The 16,148-nt window shown below is 45.5% G+C and overlaps 1 protein-coding gene across 1 annotated transcript; it reads right to left on the bottom strand.

Moving 5' to 3' along the window:
• Positions 1-542: 542 nt before the first annotated feature.
• Positions 543-15,400, bottom strand: UbcE2H (ubiquitin conjugating enzyme E2H). The gene is made up of 3 exons (XM_065229992.1): positions 15,200-15,400; positions 9,062-9,531; positions 543-2,420 (listed from the first exon to the last, which is right to left on the bottom strand). Exon 3 carries the CDS (start codon positions 2,336-2,338, stop codon positions 1,790-1,792), a length of 549 nt encoding a protein of 182 aa, XP_065086064.1. The 5' UTR covers positions 2,339-2,420; positions 9,062-9,531; positions 15,200-15,400; the 3' UTR covers positions 543-1,789.
• Between the last annotated feature and the right edge of the window lie 748 nt (positions 15,401-16,148).

Here is a 16,148-nt window from a genome sequence, read left to right as displayed (position 1 = left end):
CTGTTCCATAGTTCCGTTGTGGAGATACTGCTATTGATAGAGTTTAGGAACTCCTCCCAGCTCTTTGTCTTGGCCTCTTTTATGATTTGGCGGAACTGGTTTCTTTTGGTGCGATAATCCAAAGCAGTCTCCTCCAGTGACGGATGATCGATTGGGAGTTTTTTTAGCTTCCTCAATGCTTTTCTCCTCGCTTTAAAGGCGGTTCGACTCTCTCTCGACTCGAAAGACTTGTTTTCGGCATCTTCAGTACTTTAGCCAGCTTGAAACCTGACCACTCCGGATTTTGCAGGTGTTTGGGCTTAATATTGTTACTTCCTTCGAGTTCCATTTGACGTTATTTCTGAACGCGATCGACTACTTTGATCAAACTTGCACCAGTTGTTCTCTATAGAAGTGTAAACAAACCACTCTCAACGATTTTCGATTCCCAACACTAGAGGCGTCCTAGCAGCACGCGAGGGGCGTACCAATTTACTTTAGTCAGCCTTTAGAAGACACACATATGGAAAAATGTCATCGAAAGTGACTCGGCGGCTTGCAGGTTAATTTATGTCACAATTTTTATTTAATATTGTTTAAATATATGCGACTTTTTCGGTCTTCTGTTTTGTTACTATGTACTCATCAAAGAATAATTCTCATTCATCGAAATTACAAACATCGCTTAATCACTACCGGTTTCTTTAGTTATTAAATTTTCTTCGATATTTTTCTTCTTAATTTTTTTTTGTTCAAAATTTCCCACTTGTATTCCTTCGCGTTTGCTTTCACATTTTTAGTTTTAGTCATTTTTTTTGCATCTTTTTCAAATGTTATAATTACTTTTCTTATTTCATTTACTTCCTACTATCATATATATTAATAATATACTAATAACTAATCAATAATAAACAATCTGCTCCCGCGCGCACAACATCCATTTGTTATTAATAATTGAGAATGACCTTTTTAAAAAAAAAAACAATTCAATGAGAAAACTAGAGCGCCATTCGGGACGAGGGAAAAAAAACTAGGCGGGTGATGTCATTATTGCCACACGCACAATTTTAAAAGATCGGCTGCTGCAGTTGCAGGTGTAAATAAAATTCTACTAAACTCAAGCTCAGCTGTGTGAAAGAAAAAAAAAACATGTACATGTACATGTAAATGGTTGGATAAAACAAGTGGATTCTACCGCACATTTAAAGTCTAACCGCGCACGACGTGACGACGAGATGGATCGTAATATGTATAGGTGTAGTAGCAATTGATGTGTGGATGAGAGTACAGTGAGTGGTCCGTAACGAAGGGAAACTAGCTAAATTCGTATGTTATTTTCCCCCCAACTAGGGATGGCCAGAGAGGAAAGGACATAGCCAAACTGTATGCTTACGGTGGCTCCTCACAGGACACACTGTAAGTGGTTTTATTCAACTTGCTAAGATGCACACTCTAATTTGACCAATGAGTCGAAATATTTACTCGTTTCGTTATTCATGCTGCTGGCATTTTCCTTTTTTTTTTTTGTTTGTTTTTGGTATTGGTAAGTTTTACTCTATAATGTTAATAGATTTAATCTCCCCCTACAGCACGGAGAGCACGTTGAGAGTTGTTGGTGTGTTGTTCCTGTTCCTCAATGAAGTGTACGAGTGTTCGTGTGTGTGTGTGTTTGAGTGTAATGTTTAATGTATAGTGTGAGACCCTACGCGTAAACATTTACTTTAGTAAAAAGATTTCTTTTCTCACCCTTCCGCTGCCGCTTTTGTTACCTTTAATAGTAATAATTGGTTAGTATCGTGGCTAGCCGTTGTTATAATTCCATATCCTGCGCTTCGTCTTCACTGAAATCGGACATGCTGGACTCGCTGTCGGTGCTTTCGGTAGGTTCCTGATCGCGGAGGGCTTCCTCGGTCGCGTACCGCCGCACGTAGTCGGCCACCTTCTTCTTGTACTCCTCCGGTTTGTGAAGATACATGGCGGCGGCATCCCCGTTGAGCGGATCGACCGGATTGGGGTACGTCAGTAGCTGCGGTAAGAACGATTCGAAGATGTTGGACAGATCGTACAGTGCCGTCCACGCTTGGTTGATCACGTCCAGGCACACCGTTCCGGACACTTCGTCGATGTTGGGATGGTAGATTTTGTTCATGAACCCAATGCTGGGCGACTTGAAGGGGTAGTGCTCCGGCAGGTGGACACGGACCTTCCACACGCCACCTTCGTACGGTGTCCCTCGAGGTCCGAAGAATTTGACACAGAACTCATTCAGACCGCCCAGGATGGTAACCTCGTGTTTGCTTTCGATCAGCTTGATCACATCGGTGTCCATCCGACGCTTGCCGGCACTGGGCGAGGACATTGTTGCGCGGGCGCCGGCACACGGGGGAACAGCGAAGATTTAAGCGAGCGCGCTGATGAATTGGTACTACCAGCCGCGAGAGCTGCAAGAGAAAGAAAATACGCACAGTTAAGAAAGCGTTCAGTTTGAATCTTGTTTCTACCAGAAATGTTTTACGGTGGAAATAAAAACAAATGCTTCATTTGTTTATATGAATTATTTAGAATCTTCCAGCCAAATTTCAGTAAACTGGATGCATTAAAAAAGTGCTGACAAATGATTCCGCTTGCGGTGTTCACCAATGTTGCCCTTCGCCACCACTCAGTATTCAGCGACCGTCACTGCCAGTGCGACCGCAATGATCATGTGCTCGTGGAGGGATAATCGGCGAAAGCCAGAATCCCACAGTCACAGTAAAATAGAAACCAACTAAAACTAGCTTATTCGAAGCAATACAGAGTACATCCATAGAGGTAACTCTAAGACCAGAAGGTCTCGAAGAAACGTGTTCAACTTTTTGGGTCAGCTCTGGTACTCTCTTCGGTCCTAAGGTCCAATCGATGCACCCCTCGAAACATAGGAAAATCCACGAACACCTCATTTTATCTGTCAAACTAGAATTTGGATTAGAATGGGATACGCTTATCGATGTACTTAGCACCCTGTGACTGTTCACGGAAAGACCCGTTCGATCAACACTTTCGCCTTCCTCGATGAGGGTTCGGACTTAACTTTGGTGGAAAGTGATTTGGCTGAATCATTAGGCGTTACAGGCAGCCCACAACCTCTATGCCTCCGATGGACTGGTAACACCACGCGGATGGAGAAGGTTTCGCAGCGAATTTCTATCGAGACTGCTGGCATGGGACATACTAAACGGCAAAAGCTCAGTAACGCGAGAACAGTGCAAAGCCTCAGTCTTCCGTATCAAAGCTTCAGCGCGGAAGAAGCCGTGAAACAACATGCGCATTTGAAGGATATTCCCATCAGCAGCTACGAGAATGCAAAGCCAAAAATTCTCATTGGTGTCAACAACCTTCGTTTAGCGGTTCCGCTGAAGACTAAAGAGGGCGATGGAACTGGTCCTGTGGCGGTAAAAACCAGGCTGGGCTGGTGTGTATACGGTCCACGCCGGAACAACGAAAATGAATCCCACAACTTTCACACCTGCAAGTGCAATTGCGATGAGGATCTTCATGAGACCATCAAAGAGTTCTTTGCCGTAGAGGGAGCTGGAGTGCAGCAAGTGGACGTTCCGTTATCGAAAGAGGATGAACGAGCGTTAACCATAATGGAAGCTACAACCCGGCGAACGGAGAATCACTTTGAAACGGGGCTGTTATGGAAGGAAGACGAGTTCGAATTTCCTAACAGCTATAACATGGCTCTGCGCAGACTAGAATGCCTCGAGCGCCGAATGGAACGTGATCCGGTCCTGAAGGAGAACCTCCACAGAAAAATCGAAGAATACGAAGAGAAGGGCTACGCGCACAAGGCTACGAAGGAGGAGTTGGATGCGGCTGATCCTAGGAGAATATGGTACCTTCCGATTGGAGCGGTTATGAACGCCAAGAAACCGGGGAAAATTCGAATCATTTGGGACGCCGCTGCAAAGGTGGACGGCGTATCACTGAACAGTGCTCTTCTCAAGGGACCTGACCAACTACCTTCTCTTCCGGCTATTCTATTTAACTTCCGACAGTACAACGTGGCAGTGAGTTCGGATATCCAGGAGATGTTCCACCAAGTTGGAATTCTGAAACATGACAAACACTCTCAGCGCTTCCTGTGGAGGTCCAGTCCGTCAGAAGAACCCGTCATCTATCTGATGGATGTCGCTACATTCGGGAGCACTTGTTCGCCAGCATCAGCGCAATTTGTCAAGAATCGGAATGCCGAATTGTACGCTGAGCTCTATCCTGAAGCAGCAAAAGCGATTATCTATGATCATTATGTTGACGACTACCTAGCGAGTTTCAGCACCGAAGAGGAAGCAGCGAAGGTGGCGAGTGACGTGCGTTACGTTCACGGCAATGGAGGATTCCAGTTACACAACTGGCGGTCGAACAGTAGCGTCGTACTGGATCAGCTAGGTGAAGTGCAGCACGAACCAGCTAAGCAGATCAACCTGATCGATGGATCGAAAACTGAAAGAGTGCTCGGTATGCTATGGAGTCCGTCAACGGATGAGCTCAGTTTCTCCACCCAGATGAGTGACGAGGTGCAAACGCTGATGAGCACAGCGACGCGGCCGACAAAGAGACAGATCTTACGCTGCGTTATGACACTATTTGATCCTCTTGGATTGCTCTCGCCGTTCGTCATCCACGGAAAGGTGTTGATACAGGATCTGTGGCGAGAAGGAACTGGATGGGACGAACGAATCAGCGACGAAGCCTACGCAAAGTGGCAGAGGTGGGTACAAATGATCGAGTACATTGCCGAAGTCCGAATTCCCAGATGCTACTTCCCTCATGCCACTCGAAGGACCTATCAAGGCGCAGAAATGCACGTTTTCATGGACGCTAGTGAGGTAGCTTATTCTTGCGCAATTTACCTGCGCATTTTTAGCGAAACAAGTGATCCGCAATGCTGTCTGATTGCCGCCAAATCCAAGGTCGCTCCATTGAAGCCATGGTCTATCCCTAGATTGGAATTGCCGGCATGCGTTTTGGGAGTGCGATGGTCAAAGTTCGTTCGAGAAAATCATGATGTGTCTGTGTCGAAGGTAATCTATTGGACGGATTTCAGAACTGCGCTAGCCTGGATTAAATCCGATCCGCGTAACTATGGACAGTTTGTTTCCTGCAGAGTGGGCGAGATACTGGAGCACACCACAGCGAGTGAGTGGCGGTGGGTACCTTCAAAGTCTAATCCCGCGGACGAAGCGACGAAATGGGGAAGCGGACCTTGCTTCGACCACGAGAGCAAATGGTTCCACGGACCAACCTTTCTAAAAGTTCCAGAAGAAGAATGGCCCCGCTCCAAGGAAGCGACATCGACAACCACGGAAGAAATGCGTGCATCAGTCCTGCACCATTGCTCCTTCGAACCAATCATAGACTTTAACCGTTTCTCCTCCTGGGACAGATTGCAACGTGTGACAGCTTATGTTCTATGGTTTCTGCACAATGCGACCGGTAAACTGCCGAGGTTCACAGGACATCTGCAACAGTCAGAATTACAGGTAGCCGAAGAGATCATACTCAAGCTGGTGCAGCGAGAAACCTATCCGGATGAAGTTGCAGCACTGTCAAGCAAACTGCCCAATGAAAGCGGTCAGAAGGTCATCGGGAAATCCAGCGCTATCTATTCGCTAATGCCGATTATGGATAAGCAAGGCTTGCTTCGGGAACAGGGTCGTATTGGAGCCGCCAAGGACGTTTCTTACAACGCGTGTCATCCAGTGATCCTTCCGAATAAACATCGAGTCACAGAGCTTCTGGTGCATCGATACCATCGCTACTACCGTCATGGAAACTCTGAAACGGTAGTGAATGAAGTCCGCCAGCGGTACGCGATTCCAAGGCTGCGGGTGGTCGTTAAGAAGGTGAGTCGCGATTGCATACCCTGCAAAATTCATCGGGCTCGACCAGCAGTTCCTTCGATGGCACCGCTCCCTCAAGCTCGCCTAGCCCATCATGAACGAGCCTTCACTTACACCGGAGTGGATTACATATTTCGGACCGCTGCTTGTGAAGCTGGGAAGATCTACTGTCAAACGCTGGGTTGCACTGTACATCTGGGGCCGTACATCTAGAGATTGCGTATGCACTATCGACGGAGTCGTTCATCTCATGCGTCCGTCGATTTGTAGGCCGTCGCGGACCGCCAGCCGAGTTTTTTAGTGATAACGGCACAAACTTTCAGGGAGCCGAACGTGTACTACAACATCAGATAAGCCAGGAACTGTCCGAAAAGTTTACCAGTGCCAACACCAAGTGGACCTTCATCCCGCCAGGAGCACCACATATGGGCGGAGCGTGGGAACGCCTAGTACGATCCGTAAAATCTGCCATGGGAGAAGCGTACTCCGAGGGGAAGCTTGACGACGAGGGGCTCCAGACATTGGTCGTGGAGGTTGAAATGATTGTGAATTCAAGGCCTCTGACGTACTTGCCACTTGAGTCCGAGGAAGCAGAGGCCCTAACACCGAACCATTTCCTGCTGCTAAGCTCAAACGGGGAGAAGCAGCAAGACAATTTGGAAGAAACCGTTTCGCAACCATTTAGCCATCTGGCCCGCGGTCAACTCCTGGGTGTTTCCTGGAAGTTGATTCAGCAGCAACTGGACACATTCTGGAAGCGATGGTTAATGGAGTATTTGCCGGTAATCCGTCGGCAACCGAAGCCAGGCGATTTAGTGATGGTGGCAGAACCGACGAAGCGGAATGGATGGGAGCGCGGGTGAATCATTAGGATGATCCCGGGAGCAGGTGGTCGAAACCGACAAGCTGTCGTCAGGATCGGGACGAAGACGCCAGTGCGGCCGGTATCTCGGTTGGCATTGCTCGACGTGAAGGAGAATGGTGGAGTTCCGGAGAGCTCCGGACTACACCCGGGGGAGACTGTTGGCGCCAAAGACGACGAGCTGGCCACCCTGATCACGGACGTTCCTGAAGGGTGTAGCGCAACGGTCGAAGCTGTCAGTGTCAGCGAGTAAGCGTCTGGCAACACGATCGAAGGAGCGGACTTCCGGAAAAAGGAGAATAAAAGGCAGTGCAAGCAAGCAGTGGACACGCAAGATTTTCCTAAAAATAAAATTTGTTTTCCTATTACTACAATAATTAAACTATATTGAGCTAAAGTAGGGATAAAGGTAACTTGTTTATAACTAAAATTTCCTTATGTAGACTAACATTAATTGCCTTAAAAATATTGATTCCTAGTTCAGTGAGACCTAACCTAACTTAACCTAAATTCGGATAAAAGGCCGTAGATCACGAAAGGCCACTGATTAGTAAGTACTGTTGAAGAATTATATTAACTTAAACTAATTGTAACCCTCCCTAGCTTTGAAGCTGTAACGATAATAAAACCGCTATCAAAATCAGTGCGGGCTTTTTAATCCGACCGACGCAACACTGACCATGCCGAGATGTTGATGTTTGGTTAATTGTCGCAAGATGAATAGATGGTTCGAATTGCTCAATCCAACGATTCAGCTGGGCAGTGGGGTCGTTAAGCGGTTGCCTAGTAGCGTCTTTTACATGTGCCTTTACGTTAGATATTGTAGAGAAGACTAATATCGCCGCTTGTTGCACCTACGACCTTCTCGAACAGCAGCCGACTTGCTCATCTAGTGTCAAATATCGTTGACGGGTTTGGGTCTAAGCTCCTCTGATTTTCTTTTGCTTCTCTTCGCTCACCAAGATTGTTGGTGCTTCAACCACTTCATGATCGTCTAGTCGTGGTTTCGTTGAATGGCCGTTTGAATCTCTCCTCCCGTCGCTAGATCCGTGCAATGCATAGATGGATCTCACCGATTAGAAGACATCAATAAGGCTCCGTCTCCATTTTAAACTGATGCAGATGTGGTTGATTTTATAGTGTGTCCACCGCGGGTCACAAACAGTATTATTATTTTCGGTCATCTGTTCGAGTCTTCGCATTCCAAGTCGCCAAATTAGATCTTGATGTTACCCTTTGGAACCTCATGTACGAAGGCATTCAGTTGACTGTAACAATTCTCCTTGTGCTGTAGCTGACCAGCATCGGTTACAGTTGCAGTCTATTTCCGTCATGTTGGTCACTATGTGCTAAATCGTTTGAAGCTATTAGGAAAAAAAGCAGATACTTAAGGAGATGATTTGCAAATAAACTTCAAAGCTAGAAATTTCGCGCCGCCAACAAAGAAATTTGATTAGGAGGAAACTCGACGTCTAGACGATAACATACACCACAAACAAAGGATAATGCGCATAGCATTGCCACAACAAAGATAGTCGACATTTCTGCTACTCCACCCACCCACCGCCCACAGTTTCTAAGTTTCAACAATAGCCCAAAGAACTAGAGCTGAACCGAAAATTACTATTCGGTCAGGTATTTGGTGTTTAAATGTAAATTTTTGCTGGTATTCGTCCTTTACAATTGAGCGAAATTTTGTAAGCATAATCCTCGATATTCGACCGTTCGGTGCAGTACTACGAAGAACACTAGTTTTTCAGACGCATTGACTCAATTAGAATCAACTGACACCGATTTTCCGCTCGCCTCGAATCGATACAAATACGTCGAATGTGAAATCGAGCCTTCACTGTTCCATTCCTGTACACAATGTTGCCTCCCTTCGCTCCCAAAACCTCAGGCCGTCGTCCTTCCTTTTCCTACCTGTCAACGCAATCGAAGGAAAAGGCAGACACGTCCTCTCTTCGATTGCAGCAGAAGCAGCAGCAGCAGCAGAGTCCGAACAAACTTTTTTTTTTTGGTTAAATCGCCGCCAGATTAAGTAATCAGCTCTTCTCGAAGCTGAACGTGAACCTGAACCTGATGTAACGTCGTTTATATATGCGTTCAATCGCAAGAAAATATCACAATCTCTACTTTTCGTGGTCCACCACACTCGAGACGAACGAAAACAATTAGAAACATACATACACTTACACACACACACACCCATACATGAACACACTGCTGAATTTGGTGCGCTCACTATGCTCATGGGGCTCGTTTGCTCTATCGAGCGAACCAACCATCGAAAACTGGCGGAGAATTAAAACGTATTTCGTAGCATTTTAGGTACCTGGTTCTTCCGGGGATCCTGGTTCGAATCAAGAGCCGATGTCTTGCGTTGTTTTTGTGATTTTCCAATCTCCACAAGTTCCGATTCCGGATGTTGCAAACACACTTCTCCGCCAACTGCACTAGGCCAATTATTGCTCTGCTCTACTATGTCGTCGCTGGCTGTCGTCTCTTGAATGCGAATGATGATGTCGTCGTCGTTGTCGTAGGTAGATACCACGCACCACGACGGGCCAGAACGAAGTTTCCTTCTGCGCACGAAAACACTGCTCTCACTCTGATGGTAACAACAACCAACCTCAGCACCAGTATCGTTCCTCCGCTTGCTCACCCTATCCACCCGAAATCAGCACAAACAACACGGAGAGTGAGTGATATACCTAGGAGCTACTGCTTCTGGTGGTGTTATTGTTGCTGTTGTTGATGTTGATGGTTTGCTTCTGCAGTGATGCCAATGCGTCGCGGACAGGTCTGTGGAGTAAAAGCGGAACAGGGATCAAAAGGGGTTTTTTTTTTATTATATCAAACTATACAATCTGTTGAAAATACTTTCGGGGTTGTTACAGAGATTCCTATTTTGAATCCGAGAAATGTGCGCCACGACATTTGGTGGAAGGGTCTGTGCCTAGGGGCATGAACGGAAGCTTGGCGAAAGACCACGATAGGTCGGTACTAGGGACATTTCGTTAATCGTTCAAGTGATGCAAAATATAAAAATGAATACATCGCATAGTTACGGGCAATCAATGCATATCTAGATGAACATTTCAAAAGGTCCTATATGCTTTGATTGATTCTCTTCATCGATTTTCTGGTATTTGTTTATTGGGGTTTGCTGACAAGAAACATACACGGGTGGGTCTGTTCTTTTGATCAGGAACTCGTGGGTAAGCCTGGTATGTCCGATCCTTAACCGATTTAGGATCCGTTGGTCTACTGGATTTCCATGTCATCCATGGATTAGTGGTAAATTTTATCTCACGGAGCTTAACATCCCGTGATGAATGCCAAAGATGGTCCCATCCTTGTCGTATAGCACGTTTGACTGGCCTTATCGCGTCCATGGCTGGTATTTGGATATCATATGGACCGTTGTTTCTAGCTTCACCTGCAAGACGGTCTGCTGTAACATTTCCTTGGATGCCTGCGTGGCCGGGGATCTACGTTTTTGGATTACATTGCCGCCTTGATTCATTGGATCCATGGGTGTTTGGATCTACCCATCTCCAGCGCAGAGAAACAAGTGGCAGAGTCCGTTACAATGGTTAGTTGCGTTTTGCGTGAAATGTTGAGTGCTAGGTTGAGGGCGTAAGCTTCTGCTGAGAAGACGCTGCAGTGTCTTGACAGGGTTTAGGATTTGGTGACGCCTATTCCAAAAAGGCCTGCGCCGACTGTATCGTCACCTTTGGATTCGTCAGTGTCCCTGAAAACGTCGCTCGGTTACCTCTTATACTATATGACGAACTTTTTCTGGGGGGTCCCAAGCCCTAGTATACTTTTTGGCAGATTTTGGGGATAGTTGCATTGGTTTTTTTTTTCAGTGAAAAGCTCTGATGTTTTTTGGACGACTGGGAGATCGGAAGCATCGCTAGTTTTCTCCAGAAGGCGAATCGTTTGTCGTGCGAACGACTGTAGGACCAGCAAGTCGAACGGTAACACGACAGCCTCGGCCGTTGTAGCGAACATGGGGCTGGTAACGAAAGCTCCGGATGCGATTGTAGATTACCTTACCTTACCAATCAGGTTAAGGCCTTGTTGTCCTCTGCTGTCCGAAGAAGTCGTTTCCACTCTACTAGATCCATGACCACACTTCGCCAGCCTCGTAGTCTACGAAGGGTCCGCAGGTCGCCTTCTACTTGGTCGATCCACCATGCCCGCTGCGCGCCTATTCTTCTTGTTCCTGTTGGGTCGCTTTCGAGCACCGCAGGGTCGTCGTGCGGCATTCTTACGACGTGCCCAGCCCACCGTAGTCGCCCAATTTTCGCAATGTGCACCCAGCAGCTGGTGCAATTCGTGGTTCATTCGCTTCCTCCACGTTCCGTCATCCATCTACACTCCACCGTAGATGGTACGCAACACCTTCCGTTCGAAAACAGCAAGGGCGCGTTGGTCCTCCACGAGCATAGTCCAAGTCTCATGACCGTAGAGGACCACCGGTCTAATCAGCGTCTTGTAGACAGTCAACTTCGTGCGGCGGCGAATTTTATTCGACCGGAGCGTCCTCCGGAGTCCAAAGTAGGCACGATTCCCTGCCATAATGTGTCTTTGAAATTCTCTGCTGGTATCATTTTCGGCAGTCACCAGTGAGCCCAAATACACGAACTCATCGACCACCTCGATTCCGTCACCGTGAATCTGAACTCGGGGTGGGAGGCTTACATGGTCTTCCCTAGAACCTCTTCCTTTCATGTATTTTATCTTCGATGCGTTGATGGCAAGTCCAATCCGCCTAGCTTCAGCCTTCAGTCTGATGTTCGTTTCCGCCATCGTCTCAAAGTTCCGTGCCATGATGTCGATGTCATCGGCGAAGCCAAGAAGCTGGAGGGACTTCCTGAAGATCGAGCCACTCGTGTCTATCCCAGCTCTTCTGATCACACCTTCTAACGCGATGTTGAATAGCAGACAAGAAAGTGCATCACCTTGCCGTAACCCCCTTCGAGATTCAAAGGGAACCGAGAGTGTTCCCGATACTCGAACAATGCACATCACTCGATCCGGATATCCGTACTCGTGCATAATCTGCCATAGCTGATCTCGATCGATTGTGTCGTATAAGGATTTGAAACCGATGAACAAATTATGTGTGGGCACGTTGTATTCGCGGCATTTTTGCAGAACCTGCGCGAAAATTTGGTCTGTGGTAGCGCCTGGTATTGCCCCTACGAACTCTCTTGCAAATGGTGACATGCGGCGGCATAGAATTTCGGAGAGTACCTTGTCGGCGGCGCTCAGCAGTGTGATCGCGCGGTAGTTGCAGCAATCCAACTTGTCACTCTGTTTGTAGATTGGGCATACGACACCTTCCATCCACTCCTCCGGTAAAATCTCCTCCTCCCAAATCTTGGCAACCACCCAGTGCAGCGCTCTAGCCAGTGCTTCACCACCGTATTTGAATAGCTCACTGGGTAGTCGATCTACACCAGTTGCTTTGTGGTTCTTCAGCCGACAGATGTCCTCCTCAACTTCTTGAAGATCAGGTGCCGGTAGACTGTCGTCTTCTACGCGTGCTCCAAGGTCTGTTGCTGTGCCACTTTCGTTTTTTGCTGCATCACCGTGGAGGTGCTTGTCATAGTACTGCTTCCACCTTTCGTTCGTGAGAAGGTTACCGTCCAAGTCCTTGCACATATCGGCTTGCGGCACGTAGCCTTTGCGCGAACTATTTAGCTTCTCGTAGATCTTCCGTGTGTCGTTTACGCGGTACAGATTTTCTTCCTTCGGAAAAAGGAGTCTTGTCTGTTCAGTGCTTGTCTTGTAGGTTGTAGATTGGGGATAGTATTTTAAGAGCCATATGTCCTCCTCTGCTGACTAGACCCATTCTGTATAGAAGGCGTGACGAAGATGAAGATTCACTGGAAATTTGGAGCATATTGAAGATTGTGAAGAAATTTCCATGGGAATTATAAAGAGAGTTTCCAAGAGATCATGCTGAAGAGCATTTTGAGAAATATTGCTATAGAATTCTCAGGTGAAACCCAAGAAAATTTTCCGATAACACTTTTCTAAATTCTAAATGGCATAATATTTAGGATTTCCAGGAATATTCCAAGAAATTTGTAATGAAGATAATAGAGAAAAATTAAAACAATTTCTCGCGAGAATTTTTTAGAATACAAAGATAAACGTAGAGTTAATTTAAAAAGTTTTCTCTCTAATCTAATCTAATCTAATCTCACACTAACGCAGCCAATACTTTGAAAGCATCCTGGAAAATGACGGCTTCACGAATCCGTCATTTTTCTTGTCAACGGCCCGGCCAACTGCGCAGCATGTGCCGCAGAGAGGATTTCAAGGAGTCAAGTGATGTCAGAAATGAATATCTGAAACCACTCCACAACCTGAGATCAAGGGAAAGGAAGAAAGCGTGGACCTCTCGTACCAAACGCTTCCAGTTACAATTGAATAATATTATTTATATGTTTTCGTTGGGAGCATAATTGCTATAAAATTTAATTTATGCTCGTGGTGTCTTTGGATGAACTTTTGGGATAGCGTTAAATCTTCTGTTGCTTGCAAACATGATGAATCATGTTTTCTTTCTCGATTGTAAAACTTCTCGCAAAGCGAGAAAACCACCACTCACACACGTATAACCGTCCGGGAGGCAGAGTGCCACCGCTAATCCGGCAAATGCAGCAAAAAACTATGAAAGCGAATGCACGCACAAAACAGAGAACACACTTAATACACAACCGTATTCAAAGGCGTTCGAAACTCGACCTAATCGAGTTAATTTAAAAAGTTTTCTGGAGCGAATTCTAAAATTGTTTTGCACGAAATTCCGATGTATATAGAAAAAAAATTCTAGAGATTACCGGACAAAACCATAAGATTATTGAGAGAAATACTAAAAGTAAAAGTAATTCTAAAGACAATTTGAAATGATCCTAAGAAAATCCTTAAGAAATGTGAAAATCCTGGAAATTGTCAAATGGGGCACGCCTATGGATGTACTTGGGACCAATAGGCTAGTCAAGTAGTGAGCCAATTTATAATCGTTAGTTTCCACCGGTTGCTAATATGCTATAAGATGTTAAGATTAAGATTTGGGCATTCAGAGAAGTCTATAGACTTATAGTATTAGCACAGACAAACAGACGGAACTCTTCATTGTGTATCTTCGTTCACGCATTTAACGGTTGATTTGAATATTATCAGTTCCGCGAACTACTCGCCGCAGCGCTGGCATCGAATCAATTTGACGTTTCTATACATTCTATAGAACTTTTATGCAATATTGTTTGCGAGTTAGCGAGCAAGCTTGTTTTCCGCGAGAAGCCTGAAAGATGTCGCTACTGAGGTCCTATGTTTTGAGATACTATGTTTTCAAGAAAAACTTTTTCAAAGAGTTACGTCTGTTTGTCTGTGGTATTAGTGCAGAACTTTGGGAAAATTCAAAGGTTTTCTTGTAGTAATACTTATAATTTTCCCCGAAGTTCTGCACTTCAGTTCTTCAGAATAATCGCCCGTTTTGGGCCTATCGAACAGATGCTACGATGCTTGTATTCAATAGCTGCAAGACGAAGTGTTGAAGAACGCAAAATAAGATCTCGAATACAAAAGGCGCACGCGAATTCACTTTTCTTTCCGTTCGATAGGCCAAAGAGAATCCCAATGGCGTTTCAATGGCTAATAGGCCAATAGACAATCCGTAGGTCAAGTTGAGCCGCCAGAAGCAGTTTTGCATTTTCAACAATAAACAAATATTTCGCGACCCCTTATCAGAGCTAACGGTACATATGGAAAGGTAAATAAATTTGGAAGTCATCTGTAATAATAACATTCCATTTGGTGCTAATTTAAAACTCTTGATAGGCCGGGAATGAAGTAGTTAACCCTACTTAAGCATTTCACAAACGTCTGACTACTCTGACGTTTGTCTAAATGCTTAAGTGTGAGTGCAAGAATAGAGTAAATAATAAGTAATGTAATAAGAATGCCTAATACTTAGGCATTCCGAGAGATTAGTAACGTTTAACGCACGTACACTAGCGGGTGTATCGCCTTGTAAAGTTTGTTACAATTTTCCTCGGATTTCTAACCACTCTAAAAACACCTAAAATTATTGAAGCAAATCTGGCAGCACTGCTGTTACTGACCTCCCCTTTACCCGAAGTCTATACCCCACCCGCAGTGATCAATCGCCTCGCGCTCGCACACAAAATTGCTGCACAGAAAAATAAACTTACATCCATCTCACTCCCACGTTCGATCGGCCCTATCCCGACTCCATCTCTTTCGCTCGCTCTTTGTTCGACGACCAGCTAGCAGAGAGAAGTTATGAGAGGAAAGGCGAAAAATATCGAACATGCAAGAAAAAAAACCCTCAAATTTTTTAGAAAATCTAAATCTTCGAATCTACACACTATCTCCCATCAAATACCCATCGCCCACTGAAAAAGGCAAGCAAAACTCCACTTACCAGCAACTTCCAGGGCACTAGCAATCCACTAAAATCCGCTTCTGCAGGCCACGGGCACACAGCACAGCGCACAATTCGATTCGATAGGACTTTGCCAAATGAGTCGTGAACTGACAAACAGCTGAAAAATTATCTCTCTTCCGCTCCGCTCTTCTTCGTCTTCGTTTTGTAACACAACACACGTATTATATGTAGAAAAATAAAAAAAAAAAACGATGTCTCAGCCTCGCCTTTCCCACCGCTGCAAACTTCCCGATGCAAACTTCCCGATGCAAACACTTTCCTCGCGTGCTGTTAGCTTCTTCTCTTCCCAAAGCGAGAGCCAAATCAAAACTGAACGGGCTTCGATTGAGTGAGTTCCCGTTCGCTTCGAAAAAGGTGGTAGGTAGATCGAGTGAGAAAGCAACAGTAACCTGCAAACACAAAACCCCTTCAAGCTTCGTTGTTCGGAGTGAGAGGGCAGCAAAACAAAAACATCCCCGAAAATAATTGAGTGAATCACTCACCACGAACCTCTTCAAAATACAGCAAACACACGGGTATTTAGAACTCACCAGTTTGGGTAGAATCCGCGCAGATGGTTCAAAACTAAATAGGTAAACTATGTTGGGAGTGACAAGTTGACAAATACACAACATCGACATGCTGTTGTTCATTTGTCAATATGTCACTCCCGACATAGTTTACCCATTTTTGGGGTAGGTTCAGTTTTGACCGATGTGAGTGATTATACCCAAACTTGGGAGTTTTGAAATAGCGTACTCCTGCCCACAGTTAAGTGAGTGGCCGGTTCTCACTCTCCCATTCTGGCGAGTTTTCGTGGTGACTTTTTGAAGACAATGATGGGACAAACGTAAATTATGTTACGAGTTTGGATTTCTTGCTGAAAAGAAAATTTTATTGAAATTTTAATTGTTGTGATAGGTTGAGATCAACAGTGCAATACCTA

The sequence above is a fragment of the Ochlerotatus camptorhynchus genome, unplaced genomic scaffold, assembly GCF_037179485.1.
Source record: "Ochlerotatus camptorhynchus isolate MF236.1 unplaced genomic scaffold, CSIRO-AGI_Acam_v1.1 ptg000325l, whole genome shotgun sequence".
Classification (NCBI taxonomy): Eukaryota; Metazoa; Arthropoda; class Insecta; order Diptera; family Culicidae; genus Ochlerotatus; species Ochlerotatus camptorhynchus.
This window is presented reverse-complemented; position numbering and strand designations above follow the sequence as displayed.

Bases quoted from the DNA above. Each gene is read 5' to 3' on its own strand.
- UbcE2H (XM_065229992.1), bottom strand. From the start codon at position 2,338: ATGTCCTCGCCCAGTGCCGGCAAGCGTCGGATGGACACCGATGTGATC.